The following is a 19294-nucleotide window of genomic DNA, read 5'->3' on the forward strand; positions in this document are numbered from 1 at the left end:
AAGTTAGTTATGCATACAAAATGTTATCATTCATATGTTGTGAAATAAGCAGAATGATAATTTTTACTCCATTTTAGAGTTGAGGAAACTGACGCTTTTCAGAAATTCAGTTCATGCCCCCTTATCTCACTAGCCCTTTTACTAAATGAAGAACAACAATTTTATCTGCAAAAATAAAGCTTTCTAAACACTATGAAAAATAACAGACTGGGTCTCTCATCCCACATAAGAGCTACATCCTATAATTTAAGGCTTTTCGACATTTTACTAGCAGACCCTGTAAGGGAAAACAAGGCCTCAGAAGTCTTATACAAATACTCTCTTAGGTTCCCAATGTCACCAAAGTCTACCTTTGAACTCTGATGCCCTCAGAAGCACAAGAAAGTTGATCGTGATATTCATAAGTCATGACACATGTCTATTAGACACGTTTATTAGACATGAGTTGGTTCATGCCTGGATATGCCTTGTTCCTAACCCAAGCTTGGTCAAGGGAGAAAGATGGCTCATCTCGGGGCCAAAGCAAGCTGCAAAACAGTTTATAAGGAAACCCAACCTCATGTTTCAGGGCACTGAGCAACATACACCTAGTGGTATCACATGTTTTGTTTACCAGCAAAGCTAATTAATGTAGAGGAAACTCTACACACAAAAAATCCTATATGGGAAAGAAAGCATTCAAGTCTACCAACGTGGGGTGGCAGCTAGACAGGAGAAATGTTTTCCAGAAACTAGGAATCCAGGAATTCTCTTCTCTCAGGAATGTCTCTTGTCAGGACAAAAGGTGGCAAAGCCGAAATGATTTTACAAAAATACTTCAGAATCTTGAGAGACAATGTCTTCTTTCTACTGAATTTGTTCTTTCCTGAGACTAATAAGTCTCACCTCTCAAAAAAATCATCTTGGAGGCAAAGAAATCTTGATCTCTAAAAATCAATGCTTGGGGCACCTGGATGACTCAGTTGGCTAAGTGTTGGATTCTTGATTTTGGCTTAGGTCATGATCTCACCGTCTGTGGGTTTGAGCTCAGTATCATACTGTCAGTGCAAAGCCTGCTTGGGATTCTCTCTCTCTCCCTCTCTCACTGTCCCTCCCCTGCTTGTATTCATTCTCTCTCTCTCTCTCAAAATAAAAAAACATTAAAATTTTTAAAAAAATAAAATAAAATAATGAAAATCAATGCTCAGAATCATCCCATCCCTTTCTCCCATCAGCAAATGTGCTGCTAAAATTTTTCAAGATCCTCTCAGAGATCATACATTTCAATCTACACTTCAAACTGACTAACTATACCCAAGAATTTACTTTAAACGCCATACTGTTTTCACTGAAAGACCATATGGACATATATATCTCACTCTTATAGGAAAACTAACATTGGTCATGCAAAGAACCATAGAGTGAGATGGAAAGCAACACAAGTCTAGAACCTTGCTTCTTAAAATGTGGTCCATGGTATTGCCATCACTTGGGAGCTTGTTAGAAATGTAGAGTTTCAAGCCCACCTGAGACCTCATTAGAAGTTTAACAAGATCCCCAGGGGGTTCTTGACACTTTTGAGTTTGAGAAGCACCATTATCTAGAACTTAGCAACCTTTCCTAAAACCCAACTATCATTTTGTGTCTTCGAAAATAACACTTTACTTTCACATCTTCTTCCATCAGTAAATGTATAATTGTATGAGGCGAACATACCACCCACACATGGTGGCAGATCTGAATGCTGCTTGAGGACTTTCACACGTGCTGTAGAAGGACATTGCTGACAGAACTGAGCGTCACCAAGATTGCTCTACATGTCTCCACCTGCATCAGGGTCCATTTTTAATATACAATTACTTCAGAGAACTTGCAGGATTGCAAGAGGAGAATAAAGAGAAAGGGAGGACTAAGAGGACATAATTCTAAATAGAATAAAGCTCTTACTTCACAGTTTTCTACTCGTAAAACTTTGGAAAGAATGCATCATTTCTATGTACTTCACTTACCCTGAAGTGGTTTAAGCCTAAGAGCCCCTTCAGGATGTCAAACTAGGCTCAAAGGACATCACTGCCTCAACCAGTGAACGCAGGTGGTTCAGTCCCAATTCTTCCTTCATAAAAACAACTCCTAGAGTGCAGAGACCTGGGGGACCAGGAGCCTCACCTGCTTTTTCCCTCTAGGGAAATAACTAGATTCTATATCTTCTTCTGCCTAAGACTTTTTTTTTTTTTTTTTACCCTCTCCTGATATTCATGCCATTGTCGGGATTTAAGAAAGACAAGATAAACCCACCTGGAATCTCCTCATGTCACGTGGATTTCCTGCATTCTTTAGGCAATTTTGGTTACATTTGAGGAAAAATTTCAAGAAGAACCTGTGAAGAAACAAATGATCATGGTTAGCATCTCAGTCCTGACACGGAAGGGGGGGGGGGAAGTAGTAAGTTGTATCTGGTTGTGCATTCTATTCTCTGCAGATTTTCTGAAATATTTAGAATGGTGTTAGAATCAGTATTTGTTTAAAGTTTTAGCCTTTGTTTTGCATCAGAGCTGGACTTTCTCTCTGAAGGAAACACTCAGTGCTGCCAACAGATTTCACAAAAGAATTAAGCCCCCAAGGAAGTATTTTTACTCAGACAGAGGGAAAGTCTTCACCGTAAGTTAAGGTAGGTTCCAATTGGGTATAATTGCCTGAGAATTACTCATGGTCCCCAACAACATGTAATTTAAGCCCCATAAATTCACAGATGATGAACCAGCAAAATGTATACTGGATGAATATGAGGAGATGGTAAACACTTTTTATTTTAGCATCTCCAAATAAAATCTCCTAATTAGTAGTACCCTTGAGAAGTAGGTAAGATTCACATACTGACTGAAGTCCTTTGACTTCTCAAGTATTTCCTGTATGTTTTTCTTACACTGTCTACTACAGACAAAAGCTATTTGTGAATGAATCAGAACCTCACTGCCACCTTGGTCCTTGAATTGGTTTTAGGGTGAGATTTATGGGTTTTATTTGCTAGGGTGACCAGAAGTCCCAATTTGCTTGGAACAATCTCAGTTTACACCAGCTATCTTAGTGTAAATATTAATGATACCCACGTTAACTCTCAGAAGTGTCCTGTTATGGATGATAAATTAGATGGTGACTGTATCACTTTCTGAGTTATTTCTTAAGTTGCAGTTGTTAAAGTCCATCACAGAAAGACAACAGGTATCAAAGGTGTGCTATTAGGAGATTCATGCTGGCAATCTATGTGTTCTTCATTTGCCCATGTTTAGGGAAAGAAGCATTTTATTTTATTTGTTTTTGTTTTTTATTTATTTTTGAGACAGAGAGAGACAGAGCATGAGTTGGGGAGGGGCAGAGAGAGAAGGAGACACAGAATCTGAAACAGGCTTCAGGCTCTGAGCTGTCAGCACAGAACCCGATGCAGGGCTCGAACCCATGAACTGTGAGATCATGACCTGAGCTGAAGTCAGACACTTAACCCACTGAGCTACCCAGGTGCCCCAAAAGAAGCATTTTAAAAGCCACTTTAAGTTCTTCATTTCCTTTTACTTTTAGGCTTATAGAATTCAGTCCCAAATATTTTCCCAAAACAACATAAACACTAGTCAGTTAAATTCTTATGGAGTTTTCTTTTCTTCACTTTTCTCCCACTTCAAGTCACCTTTTCCCACACTAGAGTACAGAATTCCCACCTCAATACACACAATCTGTGAAGAACTATCAAGCCATGATGCCTCAGTCTGAATTGAGCTCTGAGCACAAAGTCTATCAACCAAATATCACGGGGTCCTCAGTAAGGAGAATATACCACAAAGTCACAGCAAGTTTAACTGGTTTCTGAATACTGAACTGGGAGAGGTCCCAGAAGAATCTCTCTCCTCCCTGGTCTCTTAGAGTCTGGCAACAGAAGAATATGGTATGGGAGTAACTCTTTGAAGAGGAACAATAACTTTGTCAACTAAAAGAACATTTTAAAATACACATTATCTTCCTGAAATGACTCTTTCAACATCATGCACCATTCAACCAACCCATCAATAAAAAGAAGCCTCTGAATAATCATTTGCCCCTACTTCCAGGTTCTCTCCATAGAGGCCAAAGTTTATCAACACTTCGTACAAGATAAATGACTCCCAGAACACTGCTGAAGCCCAAATGTGTAAAATGGAATCCGGCTCTGGCACCCCTCTCCCAGTACAAAGAACAGCAGTCATTCCCTCCGGCAGTCAGCTGGTCCTATTCATGTCCCCTTTCAATAGGGCAGACTTGGGAAGGGAAAGACATTTCAGCACTGTCCTTTCCTCAGAGCTCTCAGAAGGCAACTGTTGGGTGGCCCTGTGATCACACATAGCTTTCAGAAGCTGAGGTGGCAAGTTCATGGATAGAAAGGCTGCCATCTTGCTGGTGTTTAAGCCAAAGGCACCTGAAATGTAAAAACTGGCTGCCTCTCTCCAGCACAGCTAGTTGGAAGGGCATATTTAAAAGCCACGCCAAGCCCCAGGAGAGGACTGATTGCCATGAAACTGAGAGTGAGAATCAGTGCAGTACAGAGGAAAAGCCATAGCCTTTAGAAATATTCAGAATGAGGGGCGCTTGGGTGGCTTAGTCGGTTAAGCGTCCGACTTTCACTTAGGTCATGATCTCGCGGTTCGTGGGTTCGAGCCCCGCATCGGGCTCTGTGCTGACTGCCAGCTCAGAGCCTGGAGACTGTTTCAGTCTGTGACTCCCTCTCTCTCTGACCCTCCCCTGCTCACGCTGTCTCTCTCTCTCTCTCCTAGAAATAAATAAAACATTAAAAAAAAATTTAAAAAAAAAAGAAATATTCAGAATGGGGTTCACATCTCAACTTTGACAGGTACTGCTTGTGTGATTTTGGACTTCTCTGAACCACACTTTCCTTATCTACAAATTGGGTATAATGACAGTCCCTACCTTATAAGGCAATTGTAAAAATGAACCGTGATAATGCCTGGCACATGGTAAGCATGGTGGTGGTGCCAGTAATAATAATGGCTCCCATGCATTAGGTGCTTAACTTGTGTTCAGCATGGTACTAAGAACTGCAAATGCATTCTTCCCATTTAATCCCCCTAAATCCCCTTCTGCTATTAATCCCATTTTAGGGATGAAGAAATTGAGGTTCGGAGAAGTTGAATAACTTACCCTGAAGTTAGTGAGTCTAGAACTCAAATTTGGACAGAGCCTATGTTCTTAAGCATTATAATTATAGTAGTTTTAGTAATAACAGAAGTAGTGCAGTACTAGTTGTACCATCAACAGTAATTGTACCAGAATGGCATTTGTGCTAATAAGTGTAAATAAGGGTAACCATACAAATAAGAATAATTATTGGTATTATTATTTCCATACAAGTAGAATCAATATTGTGGGGGGAGACATCATTGCCATTCTCCCTCCAGCACCCCCCACCCCTGGTTCCCCAGGGCTGATATTATTGCCACGGGTGTGTGTTTAAGACACTTGAGCCCAGACCCGACAGCCAGATTCAGGTTGTGTTAGAAGAAGCTGTCAGCACACCCTCTGGCATCTTCAAGTCAGACAACTGCTAGCCACCATGAGGGGGGCCATCTGGTGCCAAAATGGATTTTGAAAGGCAGGCAAACAGGACGCTAGCTCTGCCAGAGAGAAACAGAATCAAGGGAGCAGGGGATCTTCTGCCTTAACGATGAACAGGGGCGAGGTGCCTGTCATCAGCCCATCGTTAGCACAAAAGCTATGCCGGGCACACACCGGATCCCTGTTACCCTAAGCTGCCCTGTCACTTGGCATGCTGGCAGAATCTCCTGCCCGCCCTCTCAACAGTAGATTGCTTGCTGAAATTGAAGGCTTGACCATCTGTCACAGGGAAGAGACGGCATCAACGGGTGCCTGGGGCCTCACACGAGCCCTTATGTGGCAAAGATGCTCTGAAGGGCCTGTTCTTTTGGGGAAAGCCAGCCTTACCCCAGGGGGAGCCTCAGGAATTCTTTCAAAGTTTCCCCTAAGTAGATGCCAAATGCCTGACCCTTTCGGATCACACTTCCTTAAAGGAACTGAGAGGCCTTAGAAGTAGGAGTTAAAAATATCCCCACTGAGAGACAGAGTTAGATGTAACACACACATTTTGGGGATGATTTATCAGGCTGTTTTTAAGGCATTTGTAAACCGGGGATGCATGCATGTCTGCTGGTCTATGGAGAAGACCTCAGATTCTCAGGGGGCTTTTAGCAAAGCAGAGGTTATTGTAACTCAAAACCTAACTTTTGTCTCATGAATTACCACATTTGTGTGGCGGGTGCGTTTGATAAAGTGTTGTCAGGAGAAAGAGTGTGGCAGCCTTATCCCAACCATGGGAAACCGACTAGAGGCAGGACAAAGCCCCTATTGACCCTGTAGACTTCCAAGGAGTTCCAGAAACTCCAGGAAATAGCCCAAGCAGAACGAAACTCCAGTCTTTTGGAGAGGTGCAGAAGGTAGGATAAGAAACCCAACACCTTTCTGTTAACTTTCAATATGAGTAATACCATCGTCTGTTCATACAGTGTATTATACGATTCAAAGCACCTACATCTTCAGTATCTCACTAAATCCTCATAGAAGTCCTATAAATTAGGCATGCCAGGAATCATAAACCTACTTAAAAGGAAGAAAACTAAGACAAAATTAAGATTTTGAACTTTTTAGTATACTACCTCAATTAGGAAAGTGATGGTCATAAAACCCAAAGTGACATCCTATTAAGAGTTGTGTTTAGGTTCATCAGTCAGGCTAATGTACAACATTAGCTCATCACTGAACATTAACTGAACTGAACACACACATTTGTAGAACAAAATTGTTTATTCAGTGGTTTACTTGTATCACATTTTACCAACCTGTAGAGAGTACATTGAGAATCCTTCTATGTGACTAGCACCTTACTGGATACCAAAGATAACTCTAGGCTCCCCCAAAATGAAAGTTCTTTGACTCAGCTAACAGGATCTGATCTATGTATATGAGGGTGTAAAATAACAATAATAATAAAAATCATCTCTGTATACACAGCACATGACACAGGATTCAGAACTCAGTGGGTTTTCAGTAAATCTGTTCACTTAAACAGAATCTAGGACTCCCAAGGGGTAGAAATGAGAATATTCTACAATAAAGATAACTAGAAAATTTTGGACAAGAACTTGGGGTGGAGATAAGATAACCCTGAGTAAATTTCTGCAATGGCCTTATGAAAACATAGGAACAACAGTTCTTCTCTCCAGGATCACTGTATGGTTTTCCTCATAATCCTAACTTTACTGTTTAATTAATTGTGTGACTTTAGACAAATTACTTAACTTCTCTGTGCCTCAAATTTCTCATCTGTAAAATGCAGGAAATAACAGAACCTGCTTTAGAGGGTTATTGAGAATAAAATGAGTACCATATGTAAAATGTTTAAATAGAAAAAGGGATAATTATTTTCATCACCATTTATTTCTGGCAACTGCTCACTACCTAGCACTAAGAACGTTCAGATTTTCAGGTACAAAAAGTATTCTTCTCTCTTTGAATGTTAAGGTTAAGAAAAGAAGCAAAGACCTATGTAACTGACAAGAACTACAGGTTTCATTGAATGACCTACAAAAAGAAAAAAGAAGAAACCAAAGAGAGACAATAATGACTAGAGCAGTTTTACCCAAAGGCCAAGACACATAAAGGAGAGAGGTAGCAGCTTAAATCATGGAGGACTCCAGCTAGTCAGAACTGAAGGGCACACATAGTAAAACTGACCATTAGGCGACAGCTTGTACGTCATTAAATAATATGCAAAGCATCGCAATAGATCTAGGGTGAGCAGGTTGACTTTTTACCTCCCCCACCCAAATTCCAAAAAATCACGTTTGGATGTTTTCAGCTGCTGTCATAATGTCTAGGCTGGAAACTTTACTGTTTAATTAATTGTGTGACTTTAGACAAATTACTTAACTTCTCTCTGCCTCAAATTTTTCATCAAATTTCGTTTTTGGAAATGAAAAACATCAAGGCACACCTAAACCAAGACATAAAGCCCCCATTTGCAGTCTTAGGGCTCCCCCAAAGTTCCTCTGACTTATGCCCACAGATGGTTATGTGGCAGATGATCCTTACCAAAGAAATTCAGGACACGGAGACTCTCTCTCTCCCAGTGCAGTCAACAGCTGTGTGGAAACAACTGTGGGGTCCCTTCTGGGTGAAGTTCAAGCTGCTCCCATACACACTAACTGGAGGGTAGAGAGGGAAATGCCTCACAAATCAAAGGGCCTTTTTGGAGAAGTCCTTTCCTTAGACTGTCCCATCATCTTTGCTTTGCCAACAAAGCATAGAACCGCTTGCCTTCAAGATCAAATCTACTGCCCAGGCATAGCCAAGGAAGACTTTCCAGGAGTACAAGTATTTTCCCAAATTGAAAATGTTTAACCAGAAGGCAGCTATCCTTACCCAGGCCTCTCAAGCTGCCAGGGGCTGTTTCAGAAACACATCACTGTCCCAGGGTCATCCTCTGTGAAGAGGTAAACAAGACACCCATGGCCACAGCCATGAAAAATAGATCTCCCTTGAAAACAGGGGAGACAAAACAGCTAGAAAGAAAAAAACCTCTATTTTCAATGCCAACACTTTTGGGTTCCTGGTACACAGAAGAAGTTTAGAGTACAGTTCATCCATGTGAAAATATGATACCCATAAGTCTGCCAAAATCCCAAGGATGCCACAAGGGTGGGTTGAGGAGGCCAAACCTGTATAAGGGCAAAGGTTTCTCACCGCCAGGCTGACCTCCTTTCCTTTTCTAATATTAAAATGCACTGGTGGGAGAGTATCTGCCTTGACTCAGACCCCCGCAGTTCTGTTTGAGAGCAAGGGAGGAAGAAATAGAAAAATAAGAACCCTGAGGGGATTCTTTGCAGACATAGCAAATTCTCTTCTCTTTCCCCATAGTGGAAGGTGGAATGGTACCAAGTTGTGGCACTATATTGGGGATCCCTGGGGGAGAGCATGTGGCTGCCCGTATTACTGGCCACTGACTTCAAGGAGTTTACTTTTTCCTTTGGCCAAGATCCCTCAGATCTTGGGCATTTCTGGAAAGTATTCTCAGCCTGAAGGGATGAACATGATCAACTTGAAAAGCATCTGTTACCTTAGAGTTTGGCCTTGATGGAAGGACATAATTAGTGGCAAGAATTTACAAATAAATAAATAAATAAATGAAAGGTTTTGGGATAGAATAGCAGCAGACTAAAGAATTTAAAAATAGCTTTAAGGGGGTGCCTGGGTGGCTCAGTCGATTGAGTGTCCCACTTCGTCTCAGGTCATGATCTCATCGCCCGTGATTTCGAGCCCCTTGTCAGGCTCTGTGCTGAAAGCTCAGAGCCTAAAGCCTGCTTTGGATTCTCTGTTTCCCTCTCTCTATGCTGCTCCCCTACTTGAGCGCTCTCCCTCTCTCTCTCTTTCAAAAATAAATAAACATTAAAAATTTTAATAAACAAAAATAGCTTTAAGAAAAAGTATTCATTGCACATTAAGTCTCCTCATGCTAGAAGTCAAGTCTGAAAGCTAGGAAAAAGCATCAGGGTAGTGAAAAGGGAAAGAGGTGGACAAATAACCAATGGCCAATTGGAAAAGAATAAATTGAAAGTTTTTAGAAATGACACAGAGAAGGGAAGTAAGAGCAAGGATGCTGCAGCGTAACGCCGCCTGGAAATTAAGTTAGAAAGTATGACACATCCAACAAGTTGTAATCTTATATGTTACAGAGAAGGCATTCATTTTCAGGGATACTCTTTACAAAGATTACTCAAGTGCCAGGTGTTTCTGGCCAAAAATGCATTATGGTACAAACACAGGCCCTTGGCTGACTTTGGGAATCATCCTAATAGACTGATATGCAGCAGGAATGAGGCAGATAACAAACTCCAGTGTATGTTTGTCCTTCTCAGGGTTAGGGACAGACTGAGGACATTTCTATCTGAAACCATTTTAATTACAAGGAACATGATCTTCAAGGAATTACCTAGCACAGAACTCCTGCAGACCAGGGAATAGGATTTGAGACATTCATCAGGTCTTGGAATCCTTCTCCAGGCCAGAAAAGAAGCAAATGCAAGTAGCTACATTGCTTCAATAATAATGTCCCACTCCAAACAGCCAACCATAAAAAGTGAGATAGGAGAAGCCTCAATGCCTCCACTTGGTAGTTACTACAGCAAATACATGAATATACCATGTGGAGGTGTGGAGACCCTGTTCTAAGTGCTTTAAATGTCTTAATTCATTTACTCTTCACAACAAGCTCTATTCTCATCCCAATGACACTGAGATAAAATACTCAGATAATTCGCCCAAGGTTCCCTATCTAGTAAGTGGTACAGCTGGGATTTAAATGTTGGCAGTTTGGGTTTGAAGCCCACATCCATTAAACTACAGTCCTTTGTATGTTATATATATTATATTACAGCAGTACACATCACTGACTGTATCTGACAATACTCTTATTACCATTTTTAGATTCATTCAAAATTAGAGATAAAGTCAACATAAAAATTTCTGGTATGTTACTAGAATATTCCCAATTATAAATTTTAATTTGTTTCAATTTTGCCCATGACCACTCTTGCCTATTTCAAATGCATTTTGAAAGACCTAGTCAGTGGGTGGGTCTGGTAATAGAGCCAAACCAAATTTGGAGAATGATGCCCAAAGAGAAACCAGTATAATCTGGGTCTCTTGGGAGGAGTCAATGAACACCATTTCAAGGGTTTATTTATATGTTATGTAGCTACCAGTCTCACGAGTCACTATCTTTGAATGTCTTTTTTGCAGACAGAAAGCCACAGGTTGAAAATCAAAGGCTTTTTATACCCTTCTGTTTAACACCCATGTGTTTAAAATTTTAAAGCAGATTCATTTAGAATCTGATGTTAGAATTTCACTTTTCCTCCTGAGTACTCAAAAGGTTTCGATATTAATTTCCCTTGTGAAGGTGACAGATGGCAGAGAGAGATCAAAAGTTCAAATCCATAGTAACTGAAGCATGTGGGTTTTTCTGGACACTTAACTCCCTTTTTCTTCAAGATGTTATGAAATATGAACATTCAGTATCATTCATTTACTCAACCAACAGCTATTCCTCAAAAGCCTAACATGTACTAATTCTTCTCCTTTAATACCAGTTGCATTAAGATCATAATTACTTTGGTTCAAGTTTTCCTCACAAAGAAAAATGAAAGAGAAGGAAAGCACTTAAAATCAAACTTCCAGGAAAACTCGTTGACTATTATTTGCCAAGAAAGGTTGTATAGCCACAGGTCAGGGAATCTTTCAAAGTTCCCAATGATATCCATATTCTACCTTTCCAGATACATTGGTCCTCCAGCATTCTTTGCTTCAGTCACATTGAGTTACACTCTGTGCCCTGAACATAAAGGTTCCTTCCTGTCTTCATCATAGGCTGCATTCCTGGGTCTGAAATGCCTTCCTTACTTCCATACCATCTCAGCTTCCCATAATTCAACTTTTCTTAACAGAAGCAGCCTAAATGCCCTGAGCCCATGAAACCTTCCCAAATACCCCAGCTAGAATTAACCACTTCCTCTTCCATTCTGTTACAGTTCTTGTCACCATTAGTCTTCACATAGTGTACTGCAGTTACTTAAGTAATCATGTGCTTTCCCATAACACTGCAGACACTTTTAGAGTGTCATTCTATTTTCCGCAGCACCTAGTGTGGTTGCATAAAGAAAACAGAAAATGAATATCTGACTTAAGTTGACTGTAAGTATTAATGGCAGTAACTTTAAATTTTAGCACAAAGATTATTTGTTCTTTTTATTTTTCCTATATTTCTGAATTTTCTGTAAATAGGACTACTTTAAGAAAGATAAACAACCTTATTGTTGTAAAAATTGAAGTATCACTCAGCATAGAACCTAGGGAATGTTGCCTCCATGCTGTGATGGATAAATTAAGAACTAAAAATGATGAGTGTCTTTGCCAAAGTCTTTATGCTCTAGATTTGCCAGTTAATTCAAATGAGAAGAGTTAAGAGCTACCCATCTTACACTTTGTAAAATGTAGATCATTTACTAGTTTCACACATGCATAATTCATAAAAGATTATCAAATGGGCAGATTCCACACTGTCGATGTCCTCAATTTCCTACTTTAAACAATTCTCAACATGAAAGTTTAAAATATTATCTCTAAGTTAAACTCGCCATTGTTCTTAAAACATTTAAGCATAACCCAAAAGTACAAAAGGACATGTAACTAATAATATGAAATGGATCTCCTCTCTCCAAATTTTACATACCCTTCTAATGACTTTGTTGAAAACCAGTGATTAAAGCTCTTGATGGTTTGCTATTTCTTGGTTCCAACTATGTTCTTACTCATCCATTTATTCATTCAGCCCATCTTTCACTCAACAAGTATTTATTAAGCACCTACTATGTGCTAAGAGCAAGTACAGAGACAACTCTGTCTCTGCCTTTATGGAGGTTCACCAGAGTATACTTCCCAGGGCCATCTGCATCAGAATTATCAGAAACTCACCTTGGTGAGAATAAGTTAGTGGGTAAGATACTCAAATAATTTTCATGTACATTGAACCTTGGGAATTAATACCTAATTTATTTATTTTTTTTTGTTTTATTTATTTCTAGGAGAGAGAGAGAGAGAGACAGCGTGAGCAGGGGAAGGTCCGAGAGAGAGGGAGTCACAGACTGAAACAGGCTCCAGGCTCTGAGCTGGCAGTCAGCACAGAGCCCGACATGGGGCTCGAACCCACGAACCGCGAGATCATGACCTAAGCAAAAGTCGGACGCTTAACCGACTAAGCCACCCAGGCGCCCCACCTAATTTATTTTTTTAAATCAACAGTAATGTCAATACCATGTAATAAATGCAATGATGGAGTTATGCACCAGTAATAGTGAACTGCAGAGAAGAGCTAAACATCTAATCATGTGTCGCTGAAACTCATCACAATAACTTATGTAAAGTCACCTCTGAATGAAAAGAACAATTGAATTCCCGTCACCCATCCCACCTCATCTCAGGACAAGCCACAGAGAAGCAAAGGTGTTTCTGGTTGCCAGAGTAAGCAGCTATTTGACAAATTTTTGCTTCAAAGAAAGGAAACAATCTTACTTTTCTGCCAAAATTATAAAAAATAAAAATGAAAAAAGCCATCGGCTGAAAAGCTGTGTCCCAAGAGAAAAATCATAGTCTTGCTAAAGATGAAAATTCTTTTGAAACCTGTTTAAATCATCATCATCCTTTTAAAAATCCACTCCATTTGTCTGTTCACTTTTCTGGACACACCTTCCCCAGCCCCAATATCAGCATCCAATCCTTGGGGCTCACATACTATTGAGGATAATAAATTTAATTTGAGCGATGGCTCTCATGGAAAAAAATCACTGCATTCCAACACGTCACACAAGCCAAGTTCAGACAAAAACAAGTGACTCCTTAATTTGGATTTAAAGCTCAGGATCAGTCTCCAAATAAAAATGACCAGTGAGCATCATGCCCACAGAGCACTGACAATAATCTTATGAGCTCCAAATTATTCCAGTTTATATTATAATGATCCAATAAGTCTGTGTGTTCTAGTCCATAAAAATATAAAAAGAAATTTATCATCTTAAAATCATAATGCAAAATAGAGTCTGACACTTTATTAAGCACTATTTATCATGATATCATAAGGATGCTGATGGAAAATGAAACTAAAGCAATATTGTAGACGAACAATGACACAATTTAGTCTTTCTGAGAGTGCTTTGTAGCTCACAGGTCATACCCTCTTGCCCTCCCTACTACATGTCACTCTTTAGCAGCTTAAACCAGAAACACTGGAAATAAAACTCCAAAGAAGCTGTTATCATGAAAATTGGTCAAAAACTTAATAAAACAAAGAACACTAGAATGCAATGAGAACTTAGAGGTTATCTAGTCCCGATATTCTTAAACTAGAGTCCAGTGGATGATCCACTGGAGTTCTTGAACACCTCAACATTGCATCCAAATTTTTGCAACACACTTTTCTGTGGAGTGGGACCAGAGTTTTCACAGGCTGTGGAAGGAGTCTGGGAGTTGACTGCCCAGAATCCATTTCCCCCTATTTTGATAACTGTCCTCTATTCTCCTTTTGAAAAACTTCTTCACAACCACCCAAGAGTCCTTGTATTTCAGCATCACGAACGCATTCCAAGCTTAGACAAGAGTGGTGCTTGTGACCTAGGTCTGACTAGTCACAATATCATATCCCCCAACTGTGTGATTGCTTTAGAGATGGGCATGTGGCCCCAGTCAAGCTAATCAGGCCCAATTCAAGCTAGTCATCAGATATTTGTCTGAGTGGCTAAAAAAACACTGGGTCCTGGTCTACTAGAATTGAACTGGAAAGATAGAAAGCTGGGGTTGCCTAGAAACTGTACTTAGAGATGAATCCATAATAGAATGTAATCCATTGCATCTAATAGAGATCATAGGACAAAGAACTGGGGTAAGTGGGGAGGAGAGAAGATGGGGAGAGCTAACATCAAACATCGCTCTCCATAAAAGGTCTGAAGATGGATATGCTGACACAATGATGAAGCTGAGAGGAGAGCAGAAGGGAAGGTCCCAAAAGAATGTATAAAGGTAAGAAAATATTATATTCTGTCAAGCCCTGGTAACTTCAGACTATACAACATCAATGTGCTTCTTCTTAAGTCACTAATTGCAATGGACAGCCTCAGCTATTCTCCAGCCAACTGCCTCCATGGAGAATGTAAGGACAGTGTTGCCAGAGCCTCCCCTTTCAAGAGAAGCTAGAAACACAGATTGTTAAGTGTGGAATGTGCCAATCTTCCAGGCGATGTAAGGGCCAGACAAAACAAATTTGGGAGAGGGGTCCCTGTTTACATCTCTAGTTCTAAACTATAACAACCAAAGTAGCAGCAACTCATTTGCGTATGAGACTAGGGTAGAACTTCTTTGTGCCCAACTTTGAGTTTTAAAAAATTATAATAAAAGAAGAACCCCTGTGGCTCTGCTAAATGGGACTCCTCTCAAAAAAATTTAAAAATTAAAAGAAACAACACAAAAGTAGTTCTTGCTTTTAAAGCAATGGCTTGTTTTCTTTTGTTTTATTATTTCTGAGAATCCTTGTCACCTGAAATCCAGATGTGCTCAAGCTTGATTTTCTCCCAGACCTTTGGTAGCTGCCATGTTGGGTGCAGGGAAGGCTGGGAAAAGTGCCTGCAGCCAGAAGCAAAAGTGAAGGCAGTGCATATTTACCAGCATGTGGCTGTCCACAGACACTGAATAGAGACACAGGGAAAACCTTCCATGCCCACCTGTTCACAGCTGGATTTCCCAGGGCACTTAATTCAATCAGAAACACTGTTTTAGTAGCATTTTACAACCAATTAACCATGCAGGAAACAAAACACCTGACTCGGTACCTTCCTCCAGCTTCTGAAGAGTCTGTGGCCTCAAAAGTCTGCAATCTGTAACTTTCTCTATGAAAGAAGACACCATCAACTGAGGACAAGCAACTTTTATCCCTTATTACATTTAGTGAGAGGACACTTGAATCTGCGCAGGCCTCACTGACATAAGAATCACTCCTATTTTCACAAAAAGAGCCCCCACTTCACTCAGTGTGTGCCAGGCACATGTATTTACAGGAATCATTCCAATGAATCCTTACCACAAACCCGTTAGTTAGGTCCTAATAATATCCCCATGTCATAGATGAATATACTGAAGCCAGTGAGGTTGGTAAAAGAGCCCGACCATAAGTGGCAGAACTGGGATCTGAGGTCAGGATACAGTCCACAAAAGAGAGCAAGACTGCATTATCGGGCTCACTGCTTATGCTTGGTCCCAGTTAGAAATTAAACTGATTAGAGCAGCCTTCTGATATTATAGGGATAAACCTCTTTGGATGAAAAATAGATATTCATACTTCTGCTAAGTTCTATTAGTAATAATTCTTCCCTAAATCAATAGTTTAAAAAAAATAGGCTACAGTTTTAAAACCATGCTTCACTTAAAAAAAACAAAACACTTATTGTCTAACTTTTATTCAATTAATCTTCAAAAAAAACTTTGAAGGATGTGGTAGGGGTGGGTAAAGTCACCCCCATTTGATAGATGAGTCTACTGAGGCTCAAAAAGTTCAAGTGGTGTGGCCAAAGTCATCCAGCTGATTAGTGGCAGCCTCTGTTCCAATTCCTAGGCACTCCAGCTATGGGGGCTTCCTCTCACGTCCACAAACATGCCAAGTTCCTCCCTATTCTGGGGCCTAAAATGATCTGGCCTTAGTTCTTTCTCATCTTGTAGGTCTCCCGTAGACATCTCCTCCACAGAGATGCCTACCCTGCATCCTACCTCAATGGGCCACCTCCAGGCCGTATCACTTTTACCCAGAACCTGATAGCATTTGGCATCTGGCAGCCAAATATTTGCTAAATGAATGAACAAGTAAGTGAATGGATGCCTAAGGGATTCCCAGTTTTCTGATTTTTCAAACTTTTACTAATGACTAAGTGAAAGGACTTCCTCCTTAGCACTTCTAGCCAGATCACCTTGTAGAGTGCCAGATGAAAATAAAACCTGGTCCCAACAATATTTAAGTGCCCACATGTTAAATTAAGACTATGATTGGACTTCCCTGCCAAAAACATACACACTTGGTCTTTAACATCTTTCCCAGTAGACTCAAAGCTAGATCCTTAAATATGGAAAGAAGACCACACAACATGGGAGAGAGAAATAAAATGGTGATAAAGGACTAGTTTCCCACTAAAGCAAAGCACAGAAGTAGGCTTAGAAGAAGATGCCGCTGGCTATGAAAGGCTGGAGGAGCGGTCCCTGAGTTTTCCTCCTGAGTTTTCATGTTACTCCAGGCTCTGCTGCTGATAGTGTAATGAAGTGGCCTCTGACAAAAACCTGACACAACTTCCCTTATCCCCAACTGGGGACAAGGGTTATAGACAGAGAGAGAGAGCTCTGCATCTGCTTGAACTCCAGTCTACTTCCAGATCCATTTCCCTGAACCCAGAGTATTTTGAGTCTTATTTTAACCAAGATGTCTCTTTCCTTACAAAGATAATGATGATGATAAACTTTTCTCAAAGAGAACAACGGCCTGGGAAAATAGGAGATTTCATGTACTTTTCCTTGAACTATGGGATCAAATTTGCATGCAAGCTCTAATGTGATGATTCTTAACCCAGATGACTCAGGAGTCATTTTCTTCTGGGTGATATTCTTTTTAAGGGAAAGAAGGCTCAAAGTAGCCTAGTTTTTACTAACTACTTTACTAAGTGGTTAGGCTTTAGAAAAAAAGTAACGAGTAAAAACTTAGCTAATGTTTATTGAACAGTTAATATGTGCCAGGTATGTGCTTAGTGCATACTTTGTTTTAATCTCCACAGCAGCCCTGCAATTCCCTGTCCACCCATCTACCCTCCAACTCTGCCTCAATTTTCCAAGTAAGAAAACAGCTGAATCACAGAGAGATTAAGTAACTTGCCCACCAAGTTACTTAATGTTCATGGCAGGTATAGACAAGATTTGAATGCAGTCTCCCTAAGCAGCCTGTGCTCTGAGAGCTGGAACAAAGCTCTCCAGGAACCCAGGTTCTCTGGGTGCTACCCGGAGATGCACCAACTGATTTAGTGCAACTGATACGGACTGGATTTCTTTCAGTCCTTAGACACTCACTGTGTGCTAAATCTCCTTCTACCCCTTTCCTTCATGATCTGGACCAAACGTACCTCTGTGAGACTTTCTTTCTCCCACTCTGCCAGCTTATGTTGCAGCCACATTGGACCACCTCTCCTTCCCTTCCACACTGTCGCTGCTTTGCCAGCTCTGCCTCTTTGCACATGCTGCAGCTCTCTCCTTGGGTGATTCCTCTTTCCCTCTCCCATCCTTCTCACCTAAACAACTTCTCAACAATCAAGACCAAGTTCAATATCCCATGCCCTGAGGCACCACCCTGACTCTCACAAATATCCCCAAACTCTCTGTTTTACCACCATAATTATAACATTGCACACAATCAAGTTTTGTTTCTCTGTTGCCCTAACACAAGTTCCCACTCACCCATGACACCATAAATTTTTGTAAGAGTAATGTCCTAAAGACTAAAGTTTTATCAACACGCCAAGTACAGTCTTTTTTTGGTGCTATTAATTGTTGTACTAGAATCCTGCACTGGGCTATTTATACTCTTTGAATTACTCACATTTCTTCCCTTAGAAACTAAATGTAAAAAGTAAACCTAAGTCCTTCTATGCCTTGAGTAAGACAGTCCATTCACCAACAGTCTCATGACAGTGTTGGATAGTGGTTTTCCACACTAACTATGGAGAGTGTAAAAAAAAAAAAAAAACCATTTAACTGTGATTTCTTGCTTATTGCTAGAAAGCTTTATAAGTCGCTTCTTGATCTCACCTAGTGGAAGGGTCACTGCTTCAGCTGGGATTGTGACAAGCCTCTGCAGAATTAGAGTACTTTATTATCACATTAGTACTGGAAAAAGTCACATAATTAACAGAATTTATCCTCATTTACTCTGTAAAAGCACTAATATTCAATCTCCCTGCCTCTGTTTAATTACTTTCCTTAACACAACTTTTTTTCCCTGGTTGACCCTTCCTGGGCTCATCTACAGAAATGTGTTAAAACTTTTTCTCCTTCGACTCCATTTAAGTTGCTAGACTTTATTCATTTGAATAAGCATAAAAGGCGCACCAGGGTCTGTCATAGTTCACACAATGCTTTTGAATTAGCTGCCGCAATGGTGTCATACTTTTGTGGAGATCCTCTGTTCAGAGTAAGTGATGACAGTCACCAGAATTGCTGTTAATTGTAATATGACACTGGCACTACACTGTGTGCTATCTAGTGGTAAACTAGCATTAGTTCAGGTTCCCAAGAAATTCAGAAGCTGTGACACTGCAATTCTTTAAAAAGAACAGTAGACATGCCTGACACAGGTTGCCTTCTCAAGTAACACTTCTTCAAACCTATCTGCTCAAGAGGACAGGTGAAGCACACACACACATGCACGCACACATACACACATCAAAAATAAGGTCACCATTAGACAACAAAGTCATCATCAAATAAATCTGGAAGGTGCTACACTTGCTCTTTCTCTCTCCTGATTTTTTTCTTATACGCAGCAAAATAATAAACCATGGCTTAAATGACAAATATTTAGTAGAGGCTGAGCTTCTGCGCCCCTTTTCTGAAACACAGGTAAAGAAATTGTGTC

The 19294-nt window shown here is 40.3% G+C and overlaps 1 protein-coding gene across 2 annotated transcripts in view; it reads right to left on the reverse strand.

The window, feature by feature from the left end:
• The window catches only part of EBF1 (EBF transcription factor 1), a 388391-nt gene that overhangs the window by 141608 nt on the left and 227489 nt on the right, over positions 1-19294 (reverse strand). For both annotated transcript variants that reach the window (XM_077780761.1, XM_077780760.1), the window contains exon 5: positions 2275-2356. In XM_077780761.1, coding sequence (XP_077636887.1) covers positions 2275-2356 — 82 coding nt within the window. The remainder of the gene's footprint in view (positions 1-2274; positions 2357-19294) is intronic.

This window comes from Crocuta crocuta, unplaced genomic scaffold, assembly GCF_008692635.1.
Source record: "Crocuta crocuta isolate KB4526 unplaced genomic scaffold, BGI_CrCroc_1.0 scaffold343, whole genome shotgun sequence".
In the NCBI taxonomy this organism is placed as follows: Eukaryota; Metazoa; Chordata; class Mammalia; order Carnivora; family Hyaenidae; genus Crocuta; species Crocuta crocuta.